Here is a 17,541-nt window from a genome sequence, read left to right as displayed (position 1 = left end):
AATTGCGGATTGGATGCATGGTTGGTTCATATTTAATTGAAATTGTTTTTTTTTTTTTTTTTTTTTTTTTTGAAAAGCCTTATTTAATGTGTTAATACTTCTCATATTATATATGGGTAAATTACACTCATAGTCACTGAACTTTACCTATTTTAACATTACGGCTAGTGGACTTCAATTCTTAGTAGTATGACCCCTGAATTTTAGACTTTCTAACACCGGAAGGCATTGAACGTCTCAAAACGATTGTTGACATCTCAAAATAAAATTTCGAAGAGCTAATAATATTCTAAATAATTTTAGTTCTTGAAAATGTTCGTTTTGATGTCATTTAACTGTTGTTTGGTTAGGAGTGGGTGAATTTTTTTCGAGAGAAAGCTCTAAAAAGCTGATTTCGGAAACTAAAAAATGTGGTTTAATGGTAAGTGTCGTTCTAAACAACTTTAATTATTTAATATTTTCATTTTGAGATTGTTAACGGCAATTTTGAGGAGTTAGTTAAAGTTAAATGGTCAGCGGTATTAAAAAGTGTAAAGTTTAATGGTTATATACCGTTAAGAATTGAAGTTCCATGGATAAAGTTTAGTGGCCATGAGTGTAATTTACCCTATTATATATATAATACTCTATTATAATACGTTATTTGTGACATCGTAATAAATATTCTATTTTTTTTAAAACTATATTCGAAGTATTTTATGATTGAATTATATGTTTAACACAGTTCCGTTAGGCTAGGTCCAGGTGAACACTACTGTATGTTAACATATTAGTAATATTCTAATCATTTTTAGAAAATAACCCATATTTGAAATGTGGAATGAGATAGTTACATAATATGTCAAAATAATGATAAACTATTTATTTAAATTTTATGTTGGATACAAGTAAAATTGATATGATTTCAGAACGTTAGGCAGGGACAGATCTACAACTTGTAAGTTCGTGAATCACGACGTTGGATACGTGTAGGAATGCAAGTGATCTTGATACCTCATTTGACTGATCCACGTGGCTTCGACTGATAGAATTGAGGGAGAGAGTGTCTTATTGATCCACATATATTATAATGAATTATATAATATCCGATCTTTCCCCACTTGAAACTTCCATACCGAGCGCTTCAACACTTCATTGTGACGACTAAAGGTCAGATCCTTTTGGCATTTTGTTGGACCGAAGCTAGCATTCGGCCCAAAATGTGCTTCTTTCATTGAGCCAAAGTTATATGTGGTAGAACTGTTGATGTGTGCTCACGTGCTTTTATCTCAGCATGCATTTCTCGTTAATCCAATACCATTAATTACCATCATTTACGACTTTTGGGTTTAATTGAAATAGTACAATGATTAAAACCCATATTATTAAATGTGTCGTCTCATCATCTTCCCCAAAAGCCTATAAAAAAAGAGAATAAGCTTCAAATGACTTTTCTGCTCTTTGTCGTCTATATTTAATAATAAAAAGATATTCTAAATAAAATGAGAATAAAATGACATTTACAAACAAAATTTAATAATATAACTATTTAAACAAATATTTACATTAATCAAAATAATTTTTTCTAAATGAATGAAATATATTAATATCATTTTTTATTAAAAAATTAATTACGTAATTTCAAATTAAACTCTATGATTACAAGTTTTTACAGATCGGTACCTATGGTTTTTTTATTGCAAACCAAACCTTATGGTTTGCGCTGTTAGCAAAATCGAGACAAATGTCTTAACTCTGTTAAAAATGGTGACGTGGCAGAGAGATATTTTGAAAAATCAAATCTTCTTCTTCTTCTTTTATTTTTTTACTGGATTTCCAGCATTCAGAATGTTGGAAAATTCTAGCCTGATTTCAAACATTTACGCTAGAATAATTTTCAACGTTTAGAACGCTGGAAATATCTGACGTTCTAAACGTTGGAAGTTCAGAAATAAAGAAAAAACAAAAAAAATAAACAAAAAATTACAAAAGTTGATATATTTACTAAAGGATTTAGCAGTACAAAATTTGAATAGTTCAAAAGGCAATTTAGAATTGTAAGTAAGTACGAGATCAAATGAGTATTAATTTTTCATTACTGATACCTGCATAATTTAGAGAATTCAAGATTAATATTTCTTTGCTTCAATGTTTACTAATTTGTGGCTATTATATATATAAAAAAATGTGGTTGTGATTGATGATATAAATTTCTTGATTTTCAATCTTCCACGGACATTACCAATAAGAGAGGGGTGACTTGCAGTAGTAATAAAAAGTTTTAATTACATATCAATAAAATATATATCCTTCAATTTAGTCTTTCATTTTCAACATAAAATATAAGGTTGTTAACTTTTTGACACACCAACACGAGTTATAAAACAACTCGATTGACACGATATGTTTAATAATAATTGAATTCCAGACATGAGAAGTATAGCTAGTCATGCTTGTGGAGAAGAGAACGTTTTCATAATATCACGTGGTTTGCACAAGGCCTCCAAAGGGTAAGCTTTAGGCATAGTAAGTCCAACACCTTCCCTCATATCAATCTGGTTATGATCATCAACTCTCTTCCATTCAAAGCACTGAATCATACACCCTAAGGCAAATCCAACAACCCGATTGGCTAAACCCATACCCGGACAAGCCCGCCTTCCGAGTCCGAATGGCATGTACTTATAATTGAAATTCTCACCTTGATTTTCTTGAAACCTTTCAGGCTTAAATGTTGCTGCATCATCCCATAATTTAGGATCTCTTTGCATTGACCATGCATTGATAAAGATTATTGTATCTTTGGGTATGTTAAAACCTCCAATGGTGCATTCAGACTGTGATAAATGTGGGAGAAGTAGAGGGCCTGCTGGATATAATCGAAACGTTTCTGAAATAGTGTTTTGTAGATAGGGTAATTTGGGGATTATTTCAGATTCGTCCAACAATTTTTCTTGGCCAATTTGTTTGTCTATTTCGTTTTTGGCCTTGTTTAGGACTTGTGGATGGTTGAGCAGGTTTGACATTGCCCATTCTATTGTTAGAGCTGATGATTCTGTGCCTGCCAATAGGATATCCTACAAATTCATTTCAATTTACAATTAGAAAACATTAAATATGAATATTGGAATTATAATATAATATAAAAAAGATTTATCATAAACGTAGAACAATGAGAGTCTTATAAGAGCAACAACCATTGACACATGATAAAAAAAAAAAAAAAAAAAGTCTTAAAGAACACGTATACTCTGACCCACATTTCTTGTTGGAATTAGCGGAACAATATGTGACTTTGAACGTAACCATGGTATGCCATTGAAATCTAATGCACATACAACATTCAAAAGGTACCGACTCATTACTTTCCTAGCTTAAGTAAGGTCACATACTTTTTAGTATCATTCTTCATTGTTTAGCAACGAAATGGGATGTTGGTTCTTGACCCCTTCTTTAACCACTTTTTTTTTTTTTTTTGTATTATCTCATACGATAAGTGAATCGAACAATCTCAGATTGAAATTAATCGCATCACTAGCCATTAACAAAAAAAAAATGACTAATAAATTTTTATTGAATTTTGGTTGGCGGAAGTAAAAGTTATTAGAAACAAAACTAGGTAGTAATTTTTAAAAACATGGTGATTAGTGTAAAATTTTACCCAATTTATTAGTCATTAAATTTCTGATACTTGTTAACCCTTTCAAATTTTTATATTTAGTGAATCCTTAAATTTTGTTTTATAATTTGTTAGTAATTTCATCAATTTTAATTAATTTTCTGTTTAGTCAAAACATAGCATACGATAGATTTATCCTTGAATCACAAGACATTAAATAATTCTTTAATTTCTAAGTTTTTGTACATCATACTAAGTAGTCTTTTCTTTTTTTTTTTTTTTTTATAAAAGATAGTTTTTTTTTTTTTTCAATCGATAAACTGGATGACGATTACAAAGTTAACAGATAGATAAAATTTAGTATACAATAATATAATATATATGAGTGGCCAAGTTTATTGCCGTCTAAAGTTTCCAATTACTTTTGTCTAGTAGCCTTAATATGGACAAATCTGTCAACAAAGCAGGTCATAAACTTGAATTTAAAATGAAAAGGACTGGGGAATTATTCATAAACAAGGTTAATTTCAACAGTAAAATATTTACAAATGTTATAAAAAAAAAATACTAAATTTTTTTATGTCAACTTTACTTACGGTATTATCATTAGAATAAATGTAACATGTTTTTTTTAACATTATTACTACAAAATTTTAATTAACTCTTCAATGAAAATATTTTAACATTAAAATTATTTATAATTATAATTTTTCTTTTTCAAAATTACAATTTCTAGAATTTTGTCTCTTTTATATTTAAATGATTTTAAAATCCAAATGTTAAAGAATTAATATTTTCAAAAAAAATTGTTGTTTCGTAATTATCAACTGCCATTTTAAAGTACTAATTGAGATTTAATTATCATAATATTAAAAAATATTAAAATGTAAAAATGCCTTAAATATTTTAAATTAGGAGCAATTTTATCTTTAACGTTTAAAATGGTGCAATTTTACCCCTAACGTTAGAAGCCAAAAGCAATTTTATCTCTAACGTTGATAAATTGGGTCAATTTCAAATACTATTATAAAACACATATATTTTTGTTTCTTAGTCTGCACCAATTGCATAACAATTCGTTCTAAAAAAGGATTTTATGTTTTTTATAATTTAATAATGGAATTGGAGATTAATATTTAAAAATTCAACGGATTTTTTGAATTTTTGGTCTAATTCGTACAAAAAGCCAGTATGTTTTTTTGTTTTTTTTTATTTTTTTATTTTTTTCACATCCCAATATATCTTTTGTGATTTGTTACTCATAAAATGACGCACATGTGAAATGTAGATGACAAGATTCATGATCGAGAAGACAGTTTGATGAATTATTTCTCAAATTAACTAAATTTATCAACGTTAGGAGTAAAATTACCACTGGCTTCCAACATTAGGGCAGGGCCGCTTAAAGTTTTTAGGGCCCCTATGCTAAATTTGTATCAAACCCTTAATATTTAATAGAATTTTGTATGAAGAAAATATAAAAAGAAAACTTGGGGCCCCTGTGCTAATTTTTTTTATCAAACCCTTAATATTTAAAAGAATTTTGTATTAAGAAAATTTAAAAAGAAATGAATAAATGGTAAGGTTGTTAATTTTCAATAGTGGAATATCTAAATCACATATACATTCAACAGAGTGAAAGAATATAAATAGATTTTATTACATTATATTATTATTTTTTTCAATTTAAGCTAATATCTATATTTGACTAACCACGTCTTAAATTTTAGGGCCCTTATAATTTTGAGGTCCGGTGCGTTGGAGCTCCTTGCACACCCTCATCTACCCCCATGCATTAGGGATAAAATTGCACCATTCTAGACGTTATGGATAAAATTGCAACCCTATTAAAAAATATGAAACTGAGTGTTTTTTATATTACGATTTTTTTACCGCTATAATGTGAAATGACCTCATTTACCCCTATCTAACAATTTGTCCTCAAGAACAAAAGCTAAAAAAAATAAAAATAAAAAAAAGCAATGGATTAAACTTACCATGATAATACCTTTGATGATTTCATCTGTATAATAATCCGGTTGTGATTGCTGCAAAGAAAGCAAATGACTGATCATTGAATTATTACTAAGCATATCATTTCTCTGTTCTTCAATAAGACCGTTCAACAATTTATCACTTCTTTTAGCAAGTTCCTTCATTTTCTTGGAATAACCCTGATAATCAATCCACTCCAGAAACGGCAAAAAATCTCCAGGATACGAAACATCTGCATAAACAAATATCTCCGCTATCGTCTCCCTGAACTTCTCCGCCGCCTTTTCAACCTCGCCGCCATACCTCTTCCCGGTCACCATCCTCATAATTATACCAAACGTCAGCTCCGAAAACATTTGCCTAAGCTCTTTTACCTCTGCAAAAGAGCTGTAATTAGATGAAATTCGAAACAATTTTTTCAAGAAAATCTCCATTTCGTCTCTTCGGATGCTCGAGAATTTGTTGAGTCGATTGGTTGAGAAGATTTCGACGGCACTTATGCGGCGGAGGTTGCGCCAGTGGTCGCCGTATGGGGATGTGGCGATGGAGGTGTGGTTGTAGCCGAGGTATTTTCCGAGGATGAAGAGAGGGCGATTGGCTAAAACGATGTCGTTTTTGGTGAAGCATTCTTCGACTGCCGATGGTGATGATATGACGACTGCAGGACGGGATCCTAACCAGAGGTAAAAGATTGGACCGAATTTCTGAGAAAGGTTATGGAGAGATCGATGAATCGGTTGCTTAAGAATATGAAGATGACCTATAACTGGAAGAGCAGGTGGGCTTGGTGGGAGTTTTTTGTATTGGTTTCTTTTATTATTGAAGAAGATCTTGTAGGCTACAAGAAGAAACACAAAACAGATTATCAGAACTATTGCTTCCATATTTCAATTTCGTACAAATTTTTCTTCTTTTTTTGCTGATTATATAGCTATTTATATATTGGTTGCTGATTGTTTCATACTCTATATTCCTATATATAAAACTACTGTGTAAGAAAACATTGAAATAATAAATAAATTAAACTACAATAATATTATATGGGATAATTTAAAAATAACTACTGTAGTTTTACATTTTTAGTTCAGCTTAAGCTTAAGGTGTTATTGAGCTCCTAACCTATTCAAAATTTTGTTATTTGATTCATGATCTATTATCCGGTTGTATTTAGCCTCTAAACTATCTCAATTTGTGAAATTTCATCCAATTTAGATTGAGACTTGACAAAACCGTTATCCTCCCCTCATATGTAATGATATTTTGACATATAAGATTGACACGTCATACGTCTTGAATTTTATTTGTCACATAAACTCTCTTATGTGAAAATAATTGATTAGATTAAAAAAATAAAAACAAATCTCTGAAATAAAATTTATTAAATTTAAGTGTCAAAATATCATCACGTGCTAATAGAATAACAATTACGTTAAGTCTGTATTTAAATTAGGTGAAATTACACCATTTGAAATAGGTTAGGGTTTAAATAAAAAAAAAAATTGATAGATCGAGAGCCAAATACTGGTTTAAGCTTTTTAGTTCACATTGTAAGTTTGCTGACAGGATAAGGGATATTATTGTCCAAACTTCATTTTCAATTTTTATTCCAAATTCTTTAATTCTTTTTTCCATCAACGTGCTTCAATTGTGGAAATTTCATAATTCTAGAAATTCTTTCTGGAATTTCCAAATTAGAAGAAGTGAATATGAACTTGATATGGATCTGACCCGAGTTTGAAATGGATCTCATCCATCTTTTCTATGAATTTGACCCAAATTTGCAAGGATCCTGATATGAATGTGAGATGGATCTGATCCGCTGGATATGAAATCAAATGGGCCAAACCAAAATGAATTAGCCCGTTATGGTCACTTGCTCATTTATTTAGATTCTTGAATCTTTCAAATTAAATGTGGGTTTTTCCACTCAAATTATGGAATATATAATTCATCCAGTGTGAAACACATAAATTAAGATTTACTTTATTAAAAACAAAGTAAGCATAGTTTTTACCGAAACATTCAAACCTCCAATGATAAATAGTTTGTTCCAACATTTTATACCATGGCTTTTGTCTCAAACTTAGTGAATGAAGCGGCTCATTTATTGGCCCGTAATGCTCATTCCTATACTAATTTTTATCATTTTTTAGATGTTTCTAGTTTTTTTTGTTTCTGCATTAGGTAAGGATCTGGGTTCTGTTTTAATATAATGACTGTTTAAATTCAAAAAAAATATAATTTATAATATAAATCTCATTTAAAGTCACTATATCATTAGTTTATATTTAGATTATAAGCATTTTTTTGAAGAAAGATTATAAGCATTTTTAAATATAATCTAAAACAAATTAGTTAAAGCCAAAAGATTAATCTAATTATTTAAATAAAATTGAATCTAATCAATAAACTATAACTTGAACTATAACGAATTTTAATTACTCGAAAATAATTTATAACAAATTAAAAATTATATATTAATTTCATTAAATCACATTTTTTACAAAGTAAGCTTTACTTTGTTTTTACCACCGTTGGATGAACTTACTTTGTTAAAGTCAACTACATCCAATGGTGAAGAAAACAAAATAAGACTTATTTTGTCAAAAGCAAAGTACCATAGAAGGCACCTTATACCAAAAGGTATCAATGTAATGAATTGACTTTGAAAGTATAATTTCCTAATAAGTCATGCCTACGATAGAATTAAATATTCTAATTTAAATATAATTTATAAAAACTTTAAAAAATTGTTCCGAACAAAAATAGTATCTATAGCCACAAATAAATTTTTATTATCGTCTTTCATAAAGGTGATTTATGAATGCTCAATTGATATTATTTTTAAATAATTTTGCAAAAAAAAAAAAAAAATTTATACACAGTTTCTATAAAAAAAAAAAAAAGATTAGACATTTTCTAGTGAAGAGTGGATGCTAACTCAAGTACTCCCTCAGACGCGCGGCTTTTTTTACTATTTTCACTCTCATAAATAGATATATTCGAATTCTACCACGTCAAAAAAAAAAAATGTTGGTAAGAACAAGGATTATATAATGGTGAATTTGTAACATATAAAGTTCTATATTACCCAAATTTGTGTCATTTACAATTTTATAAATTTGTGACTTATCCCAAATCCTACAATATCATATTGGAATAATCCCATCATATTAAGTTATCCAGCTACTATTTATAATTTTATTCATTATGTTGTTTTCTATATTTTTCTATTCAACCCATAATTCTTTTATTATTCACACTATTGTAAAATTGTAACTTTATCGATCATGTTCGTCCAGAAAAAGTTATCAATATATAACAAGGAAGAAAGAAAAAAAGAAAAAGAAAAGCTTGCTTCAAAGTTCAAACTCTTACATTATCTTAAAATTAAAAAAACAATAGTGAGCTATTGATTTAGATGCATTCTACTGTTAATAAGTTTATTTTCTTATTGTTTATCAACATATAGTTTAATAAGCTTAGTATATCATCATGACTCTCATAATTTGGTTTAAAAATTTGATGGGTCTCTTCTGAATATATAAAATGTTCCATTAGTCTCTTAAACTTGTTTAAAATTAAATAATTAACCACCTAAATTCACGTCAAAGAGCAATGGAAGCTTTTGGAAAATTAAATCATATATCATTTTAAGCAAGTTAATAAATCACTGTAAATGAGTTGAATAAGTTAATAGATTACTTTGAACAAATTTAGATAGTCATTATATATAACACTGTTCAACATGCTAACGATACACTTTTATAATTTTTGAAAGTCAAATAATTTTTTTTACCGAATTCAGACCAATATATATATATATATATATATATATATATATATATATATATATATATATGTTGGGGGCTAATTTTTAATCTTGTTTTTATCTATTTAAATAGCATAGGATATCATTTATATCATATAGTTGATAAAATAAAAAATATTAAAATAGAAAAAGAAATAAAAAGGAAATGTAAAGTGGAAAGAAGAATTGTTATTTCTAAGGGAATTCGAACTGCTAATTTTGATAAATGTTTCGAGGTATCAAATGACGGAATTTTGGAACAACGACAAAGAATTCTGAAACTAGAGATTGTAAGAAATCCAGTGACTACTAATATACATCAAACAGATTTATAACGAACGAGATATGAATTTTTGAACTTTAATGGAGAAACACATTTGAAGTAAAGTAAAGAACGTGAGACTCAACTGAGTGATTTCATTAATTAGGTTTGCTTAAATAAGCTTACAAGATAAGTTTTTGTTACATTAGAATATTTGGAATTCAAAAATATAATGACCAATTCAAAGGCTATCTACAACTATGGGCGTATTTACACATATAATCTTATCACATCCCACCGCCATAAATTAATGGTGAGTCATCGTCAATTTGTCACGCAAGAGCTGAAAATGAGCCTTTATATTTAATAACTCCCCTGATTTCTATTTTTACAATTTACATTTGATACGCCCAATTTCTTTACAGAATGAGCGAAAAATTAAAAAATCTCTTTGTGTTAATTTTTTTTCATTTTTCTCAGAGGTATGCTTGAAGCTACTTAAGCTTCTTAGAAGTGCAACTAGGGATCCGAGAGAGATTTTTTCTATCCTTAAATCCTTTGAAAGTCATTTCATTTCTAAAATTCAAGTTTAGACACGTTAATTCATTTACTTCTTTAGAAATATAATTATCATTTGAGGATTAGTTTATCTGGCATGTCCGTACACCAAATCCACATATATTCAATATTGAAAATTAGTATATTTCAAAAAAAAATATCGGTAATATACATACAAAAATAAACAAATTGCATGATAGTATTAATTTGAGCTAATTATAATAAAACTGGAGAATTTTTTATTTATTTATTTGAAAAAGCGAGGGTTTTAAATTGGAAATTATAATTTCAACGGGTAAATTAAAAAATATAGTCTGGACTCTAGACATATAAACACAAAAGGAATCTGATTACACTCACTATTTCCAAAAAGAATAAAACTTAGAAAACAAATATATTAATATACCTAGTATACGACTAAAGAGAATCTTACTGCGACTAGTTCTTAGAAATTTATTTTAGAAAATAACTCAACAACACCTAAATTCTAAACACTTGATGAATGATGTCACGTGGTTTGCACATGGCAACCAAAGGTTCAGCTTTAGGCATAGTGAGTCCATTTCCTTCAGTCATATCAATATCCTCCTCCTCACTTAGCCTCTTCCACTCAAAGCACTGAATCACAAAGCCCAACGCAAGCCCCAAAACCCGATTAGCCAGACCCGAACCTGGACAAGCCCGCCTCCCCAAACCAAACGGCATCATCTTATACTTCTGGTGCCCATCTCCTCCTTGTTCAAATCTTTCAGGTATAAATTTATGAGCATCCTGCCATAACTGAGGATCTCTCTGAATAGCCCAAGCATTTATAAGTAGCATAGTGTATTTGGGGACTTTATAGGGTCCAATAGTACAATCATTGTGTGATAAATGTGGGAGAAGGAGTGGGGCTGGTGGATATAATCTTAGTGTTTCTGATATTATGTTTTGAAGATATGGTAATTTTGAAATATCTGATTCGTCCATTAAGTTTTGGTCACCAATTTTAGTGTCAATTTCGGATTTGGCCTTGTGTAGGACTTGTGGATGGTTGAGTAAATTGGAGATTGCCCACTCTAGTGTTACAGCTGTTGTGTCTGTCGCAGCAAATGTCATATCCTGTAGTGTATGTCACATTCAAAAACTATTAAATGCTAACTACTACTATTCATGACCAAAAATAGACCAATCATCACATACAGTCCACATAAACAAAAGACAAGGTCCAAATTTGCTTAGATTTACACCATTCATGTGGCAAAATTTTAACGCGCCCACTGCTCGCTACAAAACGCTAAATTTTCTTATGAAAATTATATAAGAGTTTTTAATTTTTTATATAAAAACACTAAAAATATCAATTTTTTAAACGTTAAACCTATATTTATGCTATTTTATAAGTGGAACCTAAATTGATACTTCCCCAAAAATCACAGGCCTATTTTTGTACATTATCCCTACATATAATGTATTTAACTTGTTTATATTAATGTTCTTGTTATTTGTATTTTTTATTCGTTCTTTCTCTTTTCAACTTTTTTTACTACTATAAAGGGATAAGAAATACCATTTTTATGGAATTAAGAGGGTAAATAGGATCATAAGTGGTGAGAAATACCACTTTTATGGAGTTAAGAGGGTAAATAGGATATTCGATGAGTTGAGAAGGGGTAAAATGACAAATTTGGACAAGTTAAGGGGGTGAGAAATACCATTTTTATGGAGTTAAGGGGGTAAATAGGACATTCGATGAGTTGGAGGGGTAAAATGACCAATTTGGACAAGTTAGGGGGGCTGGAGAAGCATTAAGCCTATTTTTTATTCGTTCTTTCTCTTTTCAACTTTTTTGACTACTATAAAGGGATAAGAAATACCATTTTTATGGAGTTAAGAGGGTAAATAAGATCGTAAGTGGTGACAAACATCACTTTTATGGAGTTAAGTTGAGAAGGGGTAAAATGACAAATTTGGACAAGTTAAGGGGGTGAAAAATACCACTTTTATGGAGTTAAGGGGGTAAATAGGACATTCGATGAGTTCGAAGGGTAAAATGACCAATTTGGACAAGTTAAGGGGGCTGGAGAAGCATTAAGCCAAAGAAAAAAAAGAATGCTTTAATGCATTAAAAAATATTTAATCGATTTTTCAAAAAAAAAAATCAATTACAAATTTTTAATATTTTATTGATTGAAAAAAAATTATGAAATAAAGTGTAAAAATACCAGAAACGTTTATATTTAGAAACAATTTTATCTTTAACGTTTATAACGGTGTAATTTTAATTTTAACATTAACAGTCAAGAGCAATTTTACTCATAACGTTGACAAGTTAGGTCAATTTAAGAAATTATTCATCAAATTATCTTCTCCGTCTTCAATCTTATCATCTATATTTCAAATATGTGTCATTTTTTTAGTTCATCAAATATGCGTCATTTGATCACTTATTAGTAACAGATCACAAGCATATGATTAAATATGGATTTAAAAAAAATTAAAAATATATACTGTATTTTGTCCGTGTTGGATAAAAAAATTCAAATACTTCACCAAATTTAAAAATATTAATATTTAATTCTATTATTAAATCACAAAAATATGAATTTTTTTTAAATCAATTTATGTACAATTATTGTAGAATAAAAAATAAAATATCTTTGTTTTATAATAATATTTAAAATTAATTTAATTTATCAATTAACCTAGTTGGGATGTCTATAATTAGTACTCTCTGATTGCCGGCCTTTCAATAAAATAAATCTAACTTATCAATTTAAAGATAAAATTACTTTTGACTGTCACCGTTAAATGTAATTATATTATTTTAGATGTTAAAAGAAAATTACTTTTACATTTAAGATATTTTTATATTTTATCTGTTTTTTTACCAGATATGTCTCTTAAATTCTTGTTTTCGTGACATTAAAATATTAATTTGACACATAAATAATATAATGCACCGTCGGTATACTATATTTTTTCCACATTTAATGGGAAACTTCTAGTATGGTCGAAGTTTACTGGGCTATAAAAAAAAAAAAAAATAGTTTACTCGATTTTTTCACAAAAACAGAAATTTCTTTTCACCTGATCATGGGTACAATTTTGACGATGGAGATTTTCTACAGTGCTTCAGGACCAAATCATGGGTATGTGTCACCTATTGATTGGTTTGAGAGCAGTTAACCCGTAAGGGAAACAATTTGTTGTCCCATTTATTTAGTTTCTTACTTTTGTCCCCTTTAATATATGAAACGTGGAACAACTTTTTAAAGCAAAATAATTTTGTTACGTGTCATCAACTGAGTGGAAAATAAATAATAGGATAACGAAATCAGACATTAGATTTTCTTCCACCCGTGACCATTAAACTGGTGTCGTTAACAAGGACATAAATTGCTAACTGAACCCAACGATTTTACTTTACTAAAATTTAGGAATAAGTTCCAAATATATATGCAGTGAGCGAGCCTCTGTAGTTTGCAAATAGTTCGAGTTCGGTTCGGCAAAAGCTCGGTCAAAGCTCGATCCGATTGGGTTCGGCTCGAGTTCGAGATCGGCTCTAGGATTAACGAGTCAAAACACTAGCTTTTTTAGGTTCGACTCGAAAGCTCGTGAACAAGCTCGTTTATTTTTCAATATATATTTTACCAGTTCTTAATTATATAGATATATACACATTTCAAATGTTGTAAGTTGACTATGTTAAATTTGAATTGTTTTGACATTTTATTTTGTTTATTGAATGAATTTTTTTATTTTTTCGTTATTCTGAAAATTATTTAAGTTGGATAATAATAATATTAAATTTGAACTATACACTCGAGCCAAATCACAAGCTTTTTTCGAACCGAGCCCATTACAAGCTCGAAAATGTAAAAACCAAAGGAGCTCGAGCTGTCTCGAAAAGAATCGAGCTCGAGCCGAACTTGTGTCGAGCTCGAGTCGAGCTTAGAAAATCCAAGCCCGACGAGCTTCGAGCTCGAGCTGAGCCGAACCTTTTTCATTCTCGAGCCGAGCCGAGCCAAGTCATGTTCGGTATCGGTTCGGCTCGTTGGCACCCCTATGTGCAGTCATTGTGTGTTTGCAAGTATTTTTTTTGATAAAGTAATGTTTATTTGTTTATTTTGTTTTTTTTACCATTATTGGTTGACGATTTTGTTTTTTTTCTCACCATTAAATTAATTTCTTATCTTTATCAAAAAAAAAAAAAAATTAATTTCTTATCTCATCATCTAATGGTGAAAAAACAAAGTAATGGTTATTTTTGTTAAAAACAAAGTTTGCACCTCTTATTTAATACATGAAATAGAAATATATAAATTTATCTATAGTGTTATAGTGTTATTAAACAAGATCAATTTTTTTTGCCATCTAATAAAAAATTTAGAAATATTAATTTAATAGTTCGAAATTACATTTTCGTAAAATTTCAAGGAAAGTACATATTTAGTTTTAATATACGAAATAGTGCAAATTTAATTTTAACGTTTTCAAGCAATATCAGTTTTAACTTTATGTTATCAAATATTTGAAAATATTGAGTTGACTGTTATTTAACAATATGATCACTAAATTTCAAAATATAACATAAAAACCACTCAATTTTATATTTTTTTAACACTAAGGTCACTAAACTTCAATCAACTCCTTAAAATAGCCGTTAACGACCTTAAAATAAAAAAAAATAAAGAATTGATTATATTTTAAGAAACTTTAATTCTTCAAAATTTTCATTTTGAGACCATTTAGATGTTGTTTAATTAGAAGAAAGAAAGTAAATCTTTAAAGAGAACTCTGAAAATGGTGATTTTGAAAAATAAAAAAATATGGTTTCATCGTAAATATCGTCCTAAACAATTTTAATTCTTGAACATATTCATTTTGAGGTCGTTAACAATCATTTTAAGACGTTAGTTAAAATTTAACAGTCATAATAATAAAAAATGTAAAGTTTTAAAATATAGTAGCCATACCATGAAAATGAATAAAATTAATGATCATATGTGTAATTTACCATGTACTTTTAAGTAATCGTTGTTATAACTTTTTGGCTTAAAGTGTTACCTAGTCCATGATTTATCTAAAATTTTATCAATTGTCCCCTGATCTGTTATTCAAGCACATTTGGTCCATGAATTATCCGAATTGGTAAAATTTCACACAATTTGGATAGATACTTGATAAAACCGTTATCTCCCTGAAATTTGGTGAAATTTCACTAATTAAGATAGCTCCGACCAAATATCACCAAATAATCTGAGCCAACTGATAAAATTTTAGATAGGTAGGGTAACAAATAATAATTTAAGCACAATTTTTTTCAAAAAATAAATGAAGGCATTTGGCTCACCAGTATAAGTCCTTTGATAATATCATCAGTGTAATATTCAGGCTGTGATTCTTGCAAAGTAAGCATATGCCTAATCATTGTGTTTTGAAGCTTTTTATCATTTCTTTGCTCATCAACAAGTTCCTGCAATAAATCATCAGTTTCTTTACCAATTACCTTTACTTTCTTCACAAAACCTTCCAAATCCACCCACTTTAGAAATGGCAAAAAATCTCCCGGATATGAAGTCTCGGCGAATTTCAAAACTTGTTCTATAATCTCCTTCAATTGCTTCGCCTTTTCACCTCCGTACCTCTTCCCGGTCACCGTTTGCACGACCGTGTTAAAAGTGAGCTCTAAAAACAGCGGTTTCAGCTCCACTTTCCCAAACCCATTACTCGAAACTTGGTACAGTTTCTTCAGCATTGTCTTGATTTCGTCTCTTCGGATGCCCGAGTACTTGTTGAGTTGATTCGATGATAACATCTGAAGAGACGTCAGGCGGCGGTGGTTGCGCCAGTGCTCCCCGTAGGGGGCATTGGTGAGGCTGGTGTAGTTGTAACCGAAGTACTTTCCAACCGTTAAAAGAGGACGATTTGCAAAACAAATGTCGTTTTTGGTTAAGCATTCTTCCGCAGCTGACGTGGATGATACAAGTACCACTTGCTGGAAACCCAATCGGAGAGAAATGATTGGGCCGAATTTTTGTGATAGATTGTGAAAAGTCCGGTGAAGAGGTCGATTGGGATTGAGGAGAAGAAGATGAAGATGACCTAAAATTGGAAAAGCGATCGGGGACGGAGGGAGTTTCTTTCTAATTAACAAGATCTTATAAGCAAAAAAGAGAAAGAGAAATGTTAGAATTGAATAAAGGAAGGTATGTTCCATGATTGAGCTCAATAGAACCTCATCCATAAGAAGTATATGAAATATCACATTAGTGGTGGAGATAAATTCAATAAGGGAGTCTTGTTATCCTTTCTAGATAATTCCAATTTCATGTGTCAATGTGTTAAGAGCTAAATGAAAATTTACCGGCTTAAATGGGGTAATTTTATTTTAATGCTAATAAGTTATACCAATTTTAAATATTTGATTTGTAATAATATAAGATGAACTTTTTCGGTTACTTTGAATGTCTGAAATAAAACCGAGAAAATATCAAGCTGGAACAGTTAAGCAAGAAAGAGTGATACCGAAAAGTAATTAGATAAAATAAGTAAGAATAATGTTATCTTTTAGGAGCTGTTTGTGTGGTGAAGCTCTTAGTCTAGTGGTTAAGAGCTTATCTATGATTAGGGAGGTCATGGGTTCGAATCACATCCGGGTCTATTTGAGATTTTTCTTTCTTCTTTAATGTAAACGCATTGTGCGTAAGTTTAAAAAAAAAATTAAAAAACAAAAGAGGAGCCGTTTGTTTTGGAGGTTTCACGAAAAGAGAATGAAGAGGTTTTATTTGGTGTTTGTTTTATCAATTCAATCATTCCCTTTACCCTCTTTTAGTTTTGGGTTTACCCACAACTCCTCTAATCTTATTCCCCCAATACCCTAAGGTTTTCCATTCTCTTTCCCATCTTTTTCACTAATTTAAACATCTACTCTCTTTATAACATTTCATTTTAGTCTCTATTTTGTTTTTAATTTTATTTTGATCCATATATTAATTTATTCTTACTTTTTTAATCCTTGGATTAATTTCACTTTTGATTCTTATACTTATATATTATTTATTTATTTATTCTCAAAAATATTTTGTTGACTAATTTTTACTTTTTTATTTTTATTTTTATTTTGATCTTTATATTTATTTTTTTATTTTTTTTTATCCCTAGACTAATCTCACTTTTGATCCTTATACTTATTTGTTTTTATTTTTTATCCTAGAAAATAAATTTGATAAATATTTTTCTTTTATCATATTATTCGGTTTTTCTTTGTATTTATTTTTAATTATTTTAAAATAATTATTTTTTTGTAAAATAAAATATTTATGCATTTTCTTT

General features: G+C 29.3%; 2 protein-coding genes across 2 annotated transcripts; both read right to left on the bottom strand.

Moving 5' to 3' along the window:
* Positions 1 to 2,254: 2,254 nt before the first annotated feature.
* Positions 2,255 to 6,546, bottom strand: LOC136228847 (cytochrome P450 81Q32-like). The gene is made up of 2 exons (XM_066017335.1): positions 5,596 to 6,546; positions 2,255 to 3,056 (listed from the first exon to the last, which is right to left on the bottom strand). The coding sequence occupies exons 1-2, from the start codon at positions 6,475 to 6,477 to the stop codon at positions 2,427 to 2,429; spliced, it is 1,512 nt and encodes a 503-aa protein (XP_065873407.1). The 5' UTR covers positions 6,478 to 6,546; the 3' UTR covers positions 2,255 to 2,426.
* Positions 6,547 to 10,554: 4,008 nt separating this feature from the next.
* Positions 10,555 to 16,438, bottom strand: LOC136228721 (cytochrome P450 81Q32-like). The gene is made up of 2 exons (XM_066017178.1): positions 15,560 to 16,438; positions 10,555 to 11,325 (listed from the first exon to the last, which is right to left on the bottom strand). Exons 1-2 carry the CDS (start codon positions 16,424 to 16,426, stop codon positions 10,705 to 10,707), a joined length of 1,488 nt encoding a protein of 495 aa, XP_065873250.1. The 5' UTR covers positions 16,427 to 16,438; the 3' UTR covers positions 10,555 to 10,704.
* Positions 16,439 to 17,541: the final 1,103 nt, after the last annotated feature.

This window comes from Euphorbia lathyris, chromosome 5 (genome assembly GCF_963576675.1).
Source record: "Euphorbia lathyris chromosome 5, ddEupLath1.1, whole genome shotgun sequence".
In the NCBI taxonomy this organism is placed as follows: Eukaryota; Viridiplantae; Streptophyta; class Magnoliopsida; order Malpighiales; family Euphorbiaceae; genus Euphorbia; species Euphorbia lathyris.
This window is presented reverse-complemented; position numbering and strand designations above follow the sequence as displayed.

What these genes read in the sequence shown, in the direction of transcription:
- LOC136228847 (XM_066017335.1), bottom strand. Translation starts at nt 6,477, where the DNA reads ATGGAAGCAATAGTTCTGATAATCTGTTTTGTGTTTCTTCTTGTAGCC. An exon ending in TCATCAAAGGTATTATCATG is followed by an intron (nt 3,057 to 5,595) that starts GTAAGTTTAATC and finishes ATGAATTTGTAG; the next exon opens with GATATCCTATTGGCAGGCAC.
- LOC136228721 (XM_066017178.1), bottom strand. Translation starts at nt 16,426, where the DNA reads ATGGAACATACCTTCCTTTATTCAATTCTAACATTTCTCTTTCTCTTT. An exon ending in TTATCAAAGGACTTATACTG is followed by an intron (nt 11,326 to 15,559) that starts GTGAGCCAAATG and finishes CATACACTACAG; the next exon opens with GATATGACATTTGCTGCGAC.